The sequence below is a fragment of the Piliocolobus tephrosceles genome, chromosome 21 (assembly GCF_002776525.5).
Source record: "Piliocolobus tephrosceles isolate RC106 chromosome 21, ASM277652v3, whole genome shotgun sequence".
In the NCBI taxonomy this organism is placed as follows: domain Eukaryota; kingdom Metazoa; phylum Chordata; class Mammalia; order Primates; family Cercopithecidae; genus Piliocolobus; species Piliocolobus tephrosceles.
Genome location: NC_045454.1, coordinates 45,748,118 through 45,760,868, shown reverse-complemented (window position 1 = coordinate 45,760,868; position 12,751 = coordinate 45,748,118). Strand labels below are relative to the sequence as shown.

Sequence of the window (12,751 nt, the reverse complement as noted above, 5' to 3'; positions counted from 1 at the left end):
TCCGCCTCCCGGGTTTACGCCATTCTCCTGCCTCAGCCTCCCGAGTAGCTGGGACTGCAGGCGCCCGCCACCTCGCCCGGCTAGTTTTTGTATTTTTATTTTTTAGTAGAGGCGGGGTTTCACCGTGTTAGCCAGGATGGTCTCGATCTCCTGACCTCGTGATCCGCCCGTCTTGGCCTCCCAAAGTGCTGGGATTACAGGCTTGAGCCACCGCGCCCAGCCTTAAGTTTTTGATAATAGCCATCCTCACCATGGTGAGGCGAAATCGCATTGAAGATGCCTCAGCGTGTCTTGTGTGTTCTCTTACTTCTGAATTCCGTTTCCTACTTGGGAAGCTGACCGCACCTGCTCACCCTTTAAGGTACTGCGTGAAGACCCAGCCCTGAGTGTTTCTCACCTGATTATGGTGAAAAGTCAGGAACACAGGTTCAGACAGGGAAACTTTTTCCTTCAAACCGATGGTGCCACTCACAACATGAGAGTTCAGTTTTACTTCCTGCATCCCTTTTCTTTTACTAAAAAAGGATGCATTCAGAATATCCCCAAGAGATTGAAACATGATGAGGGCAACTGCAGTGCTCTCTGAGAAAAATGGAAAAGAAATACTGTTAGCGGCCGTCCATAGTTTGGAGAGAAAGTACAGTAGTGTCTAACATGAGGGTCATAAAGCAAGCAGGGAATGGCTAAAACTGTTCTTGGAAATCCTTTAAATGCCATTCAATACACTGTGTGTCGCTTGGGGTGCAGCATTTTTATTTATGTAATATGTATTAAAATGCCCCACATATTATAAGCGGTTTATGTGCAAAATATGCTTATCAGAGTCCTAAAAATATATACGAGCCCTGGAGCATTATAACCAGAGTTGTGAGGCAAGATGCTTGTCCTCAGAAGGGCACGTGGAACTCAGGCAGTCTAAGACAATCACACTCTCTCAGCCTTCACCTCAAGCTCACTCTGGGGTACCTAATTTAGTGGAAAGGTATGCAGAATGACCCACTGTATTTAATTAATTCACTCCTTTTCTCTCTCTCTCTCGTCTTATCACCCTTCCTCTCCCCGTCTTCCTTTTCCCCCTCCCCTTTTCACGAAGCCACAGTTTAATGTATAGAGCTTCAGGCACGGTGGCTCACACCTATAATCCCAGCACTTTGGGAGGCTGAGGCAGGTGGGCGTCTGAGGTCAGGATTTCAAGACCATCGTGGCCAACATGGCAAAATCCCGTCTGTACTAAAAATACAAACATTAGCCAGGTGTGGTGATGGGCACCTGTAATCCCAGTTACTTGGGAGGCTGAGGCAGGAAAATCGCTGGAACCCAGGAGGCAGAGGTTGCAGTGAGCTAAGATGGTGCTACTGCACTCCAGTCTGGGTGACAGAGTGAGACTCTGACTCCAAAAAAAAAAAAAAAAAAAAAATTCATGGAGGTTCAATGCACACAGGATGCCCATATGATGGGGTGTTTCCCAATTGCAGTTGTCCATGTGCTACCATCCCATTTTTGACCAAAGCTACTTATCATCTGTATTCCTATTTGCTCCATTTAAAAAAATCAACTCAGCTATACATGGTGGCTCACGCCTGTAATCCCAGCACTTTGGGAGGCCAAGGTGGGTGGATCACCTGAGGTCAGGAGTTCGAGACCACCTTGGCCAACACAGTGAAACCCCGTCTCTACTATAAATACAAAAATTAGCTGGGCGTGGTGGCGGGTGCCTATAATCCCAGCTACTTGAGAGGCTGAGGCAGAATTGCTTGAACTCGGGAGGCAGAGGCTGCAGTGAGCCGAGATTACGTCACTGCACTCCAGCCTGGGCAACAGAGTGAGACTCGGTCTCAACAACAACAAAATCAACGTATCCCTTTCCTCCCTTCCCCTACTCTACAGCTATAGTAAGGAGTGAAGATTGACAAGTAACCAGGAATTTTTTGGAGGAAATGCAGCAGATATTTCATTTTTAAGGTAACCAGGTTTTTCTCTTTGAAATAGTTTATATGCATTCATTCATTTATCTTTCAGGGAAATATTTTTTTATCCTCTTCTGTGTGCCAGACATTCTAGGAATTATTATACAGCAGTGAACAAAACAGACAAAACCCCTGCCATCAGAGAGCTGATGTCTTAGTGAGAGAGATGGGCCACCAACAAATAAATAAATTAGAAAAAAGTACGTAGTGCAGGAGCTTTACACAGACTTCAGGAGATGAGATAAAGCAGGGGTGAAACACTATGCTGTGAGGGTAAAACCCAGCCTGCCACCTGCTTTTGTAAATAAAGTTTTATTGACACACAGCCACACTCCTTCACTGACACATCATCAATGGCTGCTTTCACACTCTGATAGCAGAGTTGGGTAGTTGTGACAAAGGTCATCTGGAACAGAAAGCCTAACATATTTACCCTCTGAACCTTGTAGAGAACATTCGTTTTCCAATCTGTGGTAAAGAACGAGACGGGGTGGCTCTCTTAAAAAGGGTGTTCATAAACGCTTCTCAAGGAAGTGTTCAAGGCAATCTGACACCATTGAGTGTTACCTTTTCAGACCATCACATGGCAACGGCATGCATCAGCCAGTCCCCCCCTTTTTTTTTTTTTTTTTGAGGCAGAATCTCACTCTGTCACCCAAGCTGGAGTGCAATGGCGCCATCTCGGCTCATTGCAACCTCCGCCTTAGGGGTTCAAGCAATTCTCCTGCTTTATCCTCCTGAGTAGCTGGGATTACAGGCACGCACCAACACGCCTGGCTAATTTTTGTATTTTTAGTACAGATGGGGTTTCTCCACGTTGGCCAGGCTGGTCTCAAACTCCTGACCTTGTGATCCGCCTGCCTCACACTCCCAAAGTGCTGGGATTACAGGCATGAGCCACTGTGCCCGGCCCAGCCAGTCCCTTTTCAGGAGGCATTTCAAGGAATCCCTGTGCAAACTTTTGTGTATATCACAAAGTACACACCCCATATGGCAACCCGACTTCTCTCTGCAAAATGCCTAGTTAGTGGTCAAGGAAGATCTTTTTATTCCACCATGTAGAATCTCCCTACCTGAAAAGCTTTGTGAATTCCCACCCTGGGGTTTAATCACCTAGAAATAAAACACTGATGCATAGAATTCGGAGTCAAGAGAATTCTTCAGAGACACAGTACCTCTTGGGGTTCTTTTTAAAGCATCAGCACAGTTGATATCCATGGTGTTATTTCCAGCTTCCAGAAAAGCGTTCTCCCTTGTTTCATTGCACCTCTTGGTTTCATAAACTGAAAACATTAAGAAAGTCAGTCCTGTTCTCAAGTCTCATGCCTAAATAATTTGCTAAAGAACTCCTTGATCTGAAAGACTGCCTATTGGTGATTCCATCTCCCCTGTGCAAGGTTGACCACATGGCACTTTCTTCCCATCTTTGGCTGGTAGAAATGGAGTGGCCAAAATGGCCTTAGCAACACACTGGCCACAACCCAAGACAAGAGAGGAGAAGGGCATGCTTCCCAGAACTGGTACTCTGATAGGCAAGCTAAGCAGTTTCCACATGACACTTAATGGCACTGGAGTGCCTGGTTAGGGGGGAATGCAATCTTTATAAGCAAGAGTAGCTAAGCATTTTAAAGTTTTCCGAAAAAAAATAGTCACTAGGAACAGAACTTCTGCATTTGGGAAGAATCCCTTGAGTAAACTCTATTCATCAAACCTATAAACACATTTTGTGAGATCAACTTCAACATTTTGGGGTATAACCAGAGTTTGTCTCTGAGCAAGTGAGAAAGCTGTCCTAGGGGCTATGGCAGGCTGCTTATTACCTGTGATCACCATTTACTTATTCTTTGTTTGGGCCTAGAACTACTAAATTTAAGCTGAAGACAAGCCATTTTCCAGCTTCCCTTGCAGCTAGGCAGAGCCATGCAACTATTTTCAGGCCAATGGATCAAAGAACAGAATGGCATGTGCTAAGGGAAACAGACATCCTTTCAACTTATTTTTTCCCCTTTTCACTGGCTGGTAAAAGGGTGTGATAGTAGAACAGCTCTCTTGTATCACAAAGTGAAGGTGAATGATGAAGGCAGCAGAGCATAGAGCTGCCATGGTATTGCTACATCAGCCCTGACTCACTTATGCTAAAACTATTTTAAAAATAATGGTTAAGCCACTGCTTACCATGCTTATACCACCAGATTTGGTATGTTAATTCAGACACTAAGTTCATATGGAACATTTGCCAAAATAGACTATCAATCAAGTCTCAGTGAATTCAAAAGGATTGAAATCCTACATGGTATGTGCTCAGACAACTCATCAAAGAGTATATATCACAACTATTTTTTCCTGGTAAGCAAGTGTGGTTTAACATACGTAAATCAATCAATAGGATTTATCACATTAACAGAATGAAAGATAAAAACCATCTCAATTGATGATAAAATGATCATCTCAATTGAGGTAGAAAAAGCATTTGATGAAGTTCAACATCCTTTCTTAATTAAAACCCACAATAGATTAAATGAGGCCATTAACACAAGGAAACCCTAAAAAGCCACAAATATTTGGTAATTCAGCAACACACTTCTAAATAAACCATGAGTTAAATGATAAATTACATAGGTAATATTTTAATATTTTGATCTAAATGATAATGAAAGCCCAGTATATGAAAACTTGCAGGATGCAGTTAAAGGTGTGCTTACAGGGAAATATATAGCTCTAATTTATAGCTAAGTTTTAAGCTTTAAATGCATATATTGGGAAAGGAGAATGGTTTAAAATTAGTAATCAAATTACTAAGTCAATAAGTTAGAAAATGAAAAGCAAGTTCGACCCAAAGGAAGTAAAAGGAAAGAAATAATACAGAAAATTAAAGAAAAAGGAAATGCAATAATAATATAAATGATCAACAAAGCCAAAAATTGATTCTTTGAAATGATTAACAGATACAGAGGTTAGGAAGAAACCGCAGTTCCTGATAATAGAGTTCCTAAAACCCTTAGCATTTCCTGAGCAGTAGGAACACTAGGAAAATCTCTTGTTCTAATATTTGGTCTTGGAGTCAAGTTGCTGACATATAGCCCCTAAGACCATTGTAATTTCCTGAGTGACAGGAGCAGGTGACTCAACTCAAATCCTTTGTATTTTCTTGGTTATAGAAACATCTTTTATTCTAATGTGGTGACTCTTAGCCAGCTCCTGGAAAGCCTCAGGATGGGGGTGGTTGCCAAGGAAACCAATGGTGAGATTAAAGGGTTGGAACTTTCAGTTTCACCCCCATCCCAGATACAGGAAGAGGAGGGAGGCTGAATGTTGAGTTGATATCAATGGCCAATAATGTACCCAATCATGGCTAACTAATGAAGCCTCCATACAAATCCAAAAGATTTGTTAAGCTGTCTAGGAGATTCTAGATAGCTTAAAATGTGTGGGTCCTCGGGGTGGCACCCCTAAAGGGGGCTTAGAAGCTCTACACCTCTTCTCCCATGCTTTGCCCTGTGCGTCTCTTCCATCTGGCTGTTCATTTGTATCATTTGTTTTATATATATATATATATATATACACACACAAATACATACATATATATATAGTACTTATAAATATATATTTATATTTTAAATATTATTTTATATATATATAGAGAGAGATGGAGTCTTGCTCTCTTGCCCAGGCTTGAGTGCAATGGTGCAATCTCAGTTCATTGCAACCTCCACCTACTGGGTTCAAGCAATTCTCCTGCCTCGGCCCCCTGGGAAGCTGGGATTACAGGCACACAACACCACGCCCAGATACTTTTTGTATTTTTTTTTTTAGTAGAGACGGGGTTTTGCCATGTTGGCCAGGCTGGTCTTGAACTCCTGACCTCAGGCGATCCACTTACTTCAGCCTCCCAAAGTGCTGGGAATACAGGCAGAACTCATCACACCCACCCATTTGTAATATATTTTTAATAAATGGATAAATGTAAGTAAAGTGCTTTCCTAAGTTAAGTGAGTCACTCTAGCAAATTACCCAAACCCAAGGAAGGGGTCATGGGACTCTAATGTAGAGCCTGTCAGTCGGACGTACAGGTTACAACCTAGAACTTGAGATTGGCATTTGAGGTGAAGAACACTTTTGTGGGATTAAGCCTGCAGCCTATGGGATCTGACACTATCTTTGGTAGAGAATGTCAGATAATGTCATAATTGAATTATAGAACACCCAGCTGGTATCCACTGGAGAACTGTGCGGTCAGTGTGGAAAACGAGCCCACGCGTATTTTGGTGACCAGAGATGAAGTATTCTGTGTTCTTGTTACTATGTGAGAGTAGAGTAGGAAAATAACCGAGGTTTTTTCTATCCTCTAGCCACGGAGGCATGGCGAATATGCTCTTAAATACTTTCCGTCATACCGAGGGAAGCTGAAAAGAAGGAGAGCTGGTTTATTCTCCTGTCCCTTGAATTTGCATTTTTGAAAACAGAGTCCTTCTCATGTAGAATGTTGGTGTAGAGGGTCTATGATCCTGGAAACCCACAGATTTCATCATTCAGAAACCCTGGCAAAGCCAGGACCCAGACCTCTTAACGGTCTTTTTTTTTTTTTTTTTTTTTTTCTGAGATGGAGTCTTGCTCTGTCGCCCAGGCTGGAGTGTGCAGTGGCCGGATCTCAGCTCACTGCAAGCTCCGACTCCCGGGTTTACGCCATTCTCCTGCCTCAGCCTCCCGTGTAGCTGGGACTACAGGCGCCCGCCACCTCGCCCGGCTAGTTTTTTGTATTTTTAGTAGAGACGGGGTTTCACCGTGTTAGCCAGGATGGTCTCGATCTCCTGACCTCGTGATCCGCCCATCTCGGCCTCCCAAAGTGCTGGGATTACAGGCTTGAGCCACCGCGCCTCTTAACGGTCTTTATGGAGGGTGATAAAGATTCTACTCAGCCTCTCTTACCTACATCTAAGTCAGAACTTCGACCCTTTCCTGGAGAAGCAAAACTGTCATTCCAGATCTTCAACTCCACGCTCTGAATTAGTCGAGTAGCCGCTCTTGCAATGTCCTCTCTGCTTCCATTTCTTTTCAGATTTTCCTTCAAAAATATAAAGCTAATTAGATTGACTCTCACTGAAATGTAAGAAATAAGGAATATGCACAAGTGTTGGAGTGGGGAGCCCAGAAGGCAACAATATTTATTAAGGTGCTACAAGATGCGTGTGGCATTGAGAATCTAGGTGCTTGATGTAGGTCTTTGAATGACAGCTGAGGCACTTTCCCCCTACCCTTGTATTTCTCTTTCTCTATGGACATGTGGCACCAGGAACTTCTTAATTGTGGGAGGCTGTCCCAGGCACTGTAGGATGTTGAGCTGTATCCCTGGTCTCTATCCACCAGATGCCAGCCACACACATCACCCGTAAGGTATGACAACCAAAAGTGTCCCCAGACATTGACAGATAACCTTGGAATGGAGGACAAAATTACCCCTGGATAGAACTACCCAGCCCTAAAAATCACAGGAAGACATGTTAATGTTTGGGTAGGAGAATGACATAGTTATACATACCAGCTGTTTCCCAAATCCAGGCTTCACCTCACTCACCCAAATATCCACTTCTGTCTGTGTCCCTTGACTATTGTCCTCTGTGAAAGAAAAGATGTCATTGAAAGAGATGTGGGAGAAAATACACCCTGCTTACATCCCTTCTTCCAATCACCCTCAAGTTGAGTCTTTCCCTAATACTTCCGCAGCCCATCCTAATTCCCCTCTAAGAAGCCTAAAAAGTATTGCACAGTAGAATTATAAAAGAGAATTAGAATGGGGCTTCCAGTTCCATATTGAGTTGGTGCAAAAGTCATGGCAATCTTTGCTATTAAAAGTAATGGCAAAAACCGCCATTACTTTTGCACCAACCCATTACTTTAGTCAACCCTGTTTATTGAGCACCTACTCGAAACCAAGCACAATGCTGAAATATATGGATATAGGCTAGGAAAAGAAACAAAGGTGTCCCCTTGTGGAATCTGAAGTTTGGCATGAAAGTCATTAAGCAAGTTATTATGAATAAATAATTAAGCAATTGCAAGGGATGCGCTTAATAAATAGAACATGACATGTGGACAAAAAGATGGGAACTATAGACACTGGGGACTACTAGAGGGAGAGGGTGGGAGGCTGACGAGGGCTGAAAAGCTACTGATTGGGTACTATGCCCACTACTGAGGTGATGGAAACATTCATACACCAAACCCCAGAGACATGCAATTTACCCACGCAACAAACCTGCACATATACCACACCCAAACCTAAAATAAAATAAAACAGGACTTCCCAAAATCAATCAATCAATCAATCAATCAATAATAAATAGGACACGATGGTGTGGGAGTATATAGCAGAGGATCCCAACACATCAGGGTGACATGCAAGAAATCAGTGTTAATTGACTTAATATAGAAGCAGTTGTCTACACATCGCAGTATATAAAGTGCCTTCATATATATTATCTCATTTCAAGGAACACAGAAAGTTGTAGAAAAGGCACATGCAGCATAATAACCAGTATTAACTGACTCTTCCTAGGTGCCTAGGACTGTTAAGTATTTCACATACATTAATAATGAGTAGGGGCTGGGTGCAGTGGCTCACGCCTGTAATCCTAGCACTTTGGGAGGCCAAGACGGGTGGATCATTTAAGGTCAGGAGTTCCAGACCAGTGCAGGCAGCATTGTGAAACCCTGTCTCTACAAAAAATGCAAAAATTAGCCAGGTGTGGTGGCATATGCCTGTGGTCCCAGCTACTCAGGAGGCTGAGGTGGGAGGATTGCTTGAGCCTGGGAGGCAGAGGTTGTAGAGCCAAGATCACACCACTGCACTCCAGCCTGGTAACAAAGTGAGACCCCATCTAAAAAATAATAATAATGAATAGGTAAAGTGTATTAATTTCCTGGGGTTGCCATAATATAGTGACACAAATTGGGTGGCTTAAAGCAATAGAAATGTATTGTCTCATAGTTCTGGAGGCCAGAAGTCCAAATCAAGGTGCCAGCAAGACCATGCTCCCTCTGAAGTCTCCAGGGAAACACCCTGCCCTGCCTCTTCCAGCCTCTGGTGGTTGCCATCAGTCTCTGACATTCCTTGCCCTTTAGTAGCATAACTCCAATCTTCACCTCTGTCTTCACATGGCCATCTTCCTTCTGTGTGTGTCTCCGTGTCCAAATACTCTTCATCTTATAAGGATGCCAATCATGTAGGATTCAGGGTCCACTTTGATCTCGTATAACTGCATCTTGACTTATTACATCTACAGATACCCTATTTCCAGATAAGATCATATTCACAGATTCCAGGTAGAATCAATTTGGGGAGAACACTATTCAGTCCAGTAAGAAGGATTCAGAAATGGCTGCAAATAATCCCTGCCTCTTGGCATTCACATCCTTGGGTAATCTTCCCTTGACTGTGGACTGGACTCAGTGACTCATTTCTAAGGAACAGAATATAGCAAATGTGATAGGATGTCACTTCTGAGAGTGGGTTATAAAAGACTATGACTCCTGTCTTATTCATGCTCTCTTTCTGGCTATTCTAATGTGTTTGCTATAACAAAGCAAGCTGTAGAGACCCACATATCTAGAAACTAAAGGCTGCCTCCCACCAAGCACCAGAAATGAACTGAGGGTTTCAGTCCACCAGCTCTGAAGGAACTAAATTCTCCCAGCAACCTTGTGAGTAGCTTGGAAGCAGAACCTGCCCCAGTCGAGTCTCCAGATGAAACCACAGCCTGGACAAAACCTCAGTTGCAACTGTGATAGACCCAGAAGCAAAAGACCCAGCTAAGCCATGCTTAGTTCCCTAACCCAAAGAAACTATGAAACAATACATATGTGTTGTTTTAGGCCACTAAATTTGGGGGTAACTTGTTATGCAGCAACACGTAACTGACACAGTAGATACTATTAATATTACTACTCGCATTTAAAGATGAGGTATATAGAAATTAAGTCATTAACTGAAAGCCAGATGATAAATGGAAGATTTAGCACTTAAATCCAATCTGTCTTACCCAAAATGTGAAATAATGCTGGAATTAAACAAATAAATAAATTGTGGATAGTGAGAGACGAGTTTCTCATTGTTGGAGAAGGAAGTTACAAACAAGGAAAGAGGGAAGGTTCCAACAAGCCTTGATGTTGAACTGGAACCAGAGTTATCAGTGTGAATTCATCAGATTTAGTAGATAGACATAAACATTGAATTTAAGATGAGTAAGAGGTGAATAAATAGAGGAATTCAGAAGAAATTTAAAGGTGCTCTTTTGGAAGCTCGGGAAACAGACCTGTATTGGACACATACATTTGGAAGCATCTATATAGAGATGGTTATTGATGCCAAGGCTTGGATGACCCCATCTTGGAAAATATCATCAAAGGCAACAAAGGAATGGGGGATGAGGGTTAGGATGGAGCTTTACTCTCTTACCCTGGCCTAAAATTAGAGAATCTCTCAGAGTTTCCCCCAAGTCCCCATCATTTTTCAGTGAAAATAGTATTTGGAGGTTCTTACCATAACAATCTGGATGATTATAACCTACAAAACTAGCCAGCCAGTTGAGGATAGGATGTTTTATCCAACAGCTACAGATGTAACCTCCAATTTTATTTTTACAATAAGCTTCATACTTGCACTTTGCCAGCCCGGTCTCACATTCATTAATATCTGTGAATCAAGAGAAAGTGTTGCTTTCATTGTCATAGAATTATACCATTTCCCTTGCCCATGAAATCTTTATTGTCCAACCATTGTCCATCAATGTTCTCCCTAAGTTAATTTATAAATCCAATGCAATTCCAATTTTTAAAAATCTACATGTCTATTTTATGAGGTGAGAGACAAAATGTTGCTATCATGCAGGTGCAGCCAGAAAAAAACTACAAGGTGGGAACCAGACATTAAGACAAAGTATAAAGCTGCAACTAAACAAAGAGGTACTGATGCATGCATAAATAAAAATAGACTAATGGAATAGACTAGAAGTCCAGACATAGACCCAAGTACCTATGGAGCTTTAGAACATGGTAAAGGTGACATATCAAATCACTAGAATAATGATGGAATGTTGTTTTTAATGTTGTTTTTAAGTCACACCATTTGCTAAATCAATTTAACACACATAGTGCATAGCAGGGTAATAAACGTAGGGTAAGTTAACACACTATTAGAAAAGCTTGAGAGAGATAAGGAAGGACCACACTACTAAAATTCTGGCTTGGCCGGGCGTGGTGGCTCATGCCTGTAATCCCAGCACTTCGGGAGGCTGAGGCGGGTGGATCACATGAGGTCAGGAGTTCAAGACCAGCCTGGCCAACATGGTGAAACCCTGTCTCTACTAAAAATACAAAAATTGCTGGGCGTTATGGTGTGTGCCTGTAATCCCAGCTACTCAGGAGGCTGAAGCAGGAGAATCGCTTGAACCCGGGAGGCGGAAGTTGCAGTGCATTGAGATCGCGCCATTGCACTCCAGTCTGGGTGACAGAGAAGACTCTGACTCAAAAAAAAAGGCCAGGCTCACACCTGTCATCCTAGCACTTTGGGAGGCTTGAAACGGGCAGATCCCAAGGTCAGGAAATCGAAACCATCCTGGCTAACACGGTGAAACCCCGTCTCTACTAAAAGCCCAAAAAATTAGCCTGGCATGGTGGTGGGCACCTGTAGTCCCAGCTACTTGGGAGGCCGAGGCAGGAGAATGGCGTGAACCTGGGAGGCGGAGCTTGCAGTGAGCCGAGATTGTGCTACTGCACTCCAGCCTGGGCGACAGAGCAAGACTCCATATCAAAAAAAAAAAAAAAAAAAAGAAGAAGAAAAAAAATTCCTGGCTTATGCAATGTTTACGTGTCTTGCCGCTCCCAACCACATCAGCCTTCTCTGCTGAATGGACCAGAGCTGAGGCTCAAGCAAAGGTCCTACAGACAAAAGGTGCTCTGGACCACAGATTTATACTTGTGCTCTCCATCTGAAGGACTCAGGGACAAGCACACCTGGCCGACGGCTGTACTTTATCAAATAGTCTGCTGAAGAGAGACGAGTTTTATTTGGGCTATGGGTTTATGTGTTTTGGGCAGAGGACACATGGAACAGAATAGTTATCACTAATGAGAGATTAAATTAAAACCCCGTTAATATTTTTACCTTCACACTTCTCAGAGGACTCATGAAAGTATGTCCTGCCAGACCTGGCCCAAAAGCCATGTTCACAGGTGCAGTGGGTGCTGTTGTGGCACTTGGCATATTCAGGGCATGGAGGACAGAAAGCTGCAGAGAAACAGAATCCATTCATTCATCTAAGAAATATTCAGTATGCATCTACCCTGTATCAATGCTGCAGTCAGAAGAATGTCATGTTGGGAATAGTTCTGTTGGCATCCTTTTGGCACCCAGACCTTTGCTGAACACAGGGGCACACAGTGCCCAACCATGTCCCACTTCTGCCACCAACACCACTTTTGCCAGATGGGTGAACCTCCAAATGCCAGCACCTGTTTTTCTTTCCTTGAGGGCTCACCCTGGCTACCAGAATTCTCTTTGTTCATCACATGGCAGGTTAACAATGCCTTTCCTCTCACAAGTAGCTCCCTTTACCACTGATTGATAGAAGATAGTGCATTTAAAAAAAGAAAAGAAAAAAAGCGCCAATTTTGGCCAGGTGCGATGGTTCACGCCTGTAATCCCAGCACTTTGGGAGGCTGAGGCAGGTGGATCACGAGGTCAGGAGATTGAGACCATCCTGGCTAACATGGTGAAACCCCATCTCTAC

General features: G+C 43.0%; 1 protein-coding gene across 3 annotated transcripts in view; it reads right to left on the bottom strand.

Moving 5' to 3' along the window:
• The window catches only part of LOC111522609 (putative adhesion G protein-coupled receptor E4P), a 45,791-nt gene that overhangs the window by 19,989 nt on the left and 13,051 nt on the right, over nucleotides 1–12,751 (bottom strand). For 2 of the 3 annotated variants that reach the window (XM_026455545.1, XM_026455547.1), the window contains exons 4-9: nucleotides 12,127–12,249; nucleotides 10,504–10,656; nucleotides 7,504–7,580; nucleotides 6,894–7,029; nucleotides 3,143–3,250; nucleotides 398–582 (exon numbers count right to left, since the gene is read on the bottom strand). In XM_026455545.1, the coding sequence (XP_026311330.1) occupies nucleotides 398–582; nucleotides 3,143–3,250; nucleotides 6,894–7,029; nucleotides 7,504–7,580; nucleotides 10,504–10,656; nucleotides 12,127–12,249 (782 nt within the window). The remainder of the gene's footprint in view (nucleotides 1–397; nucleotides 583–3,142; nucleotides 3,251–6,893; nucleotides 7,030–7,503; nucleotides 7,581–10,503; nucleotides 10,657–12,126; nucleotides 12,250–12,751) is intronic. The other variant, XM_026455546.1, reaches the window with a different exon arrangement.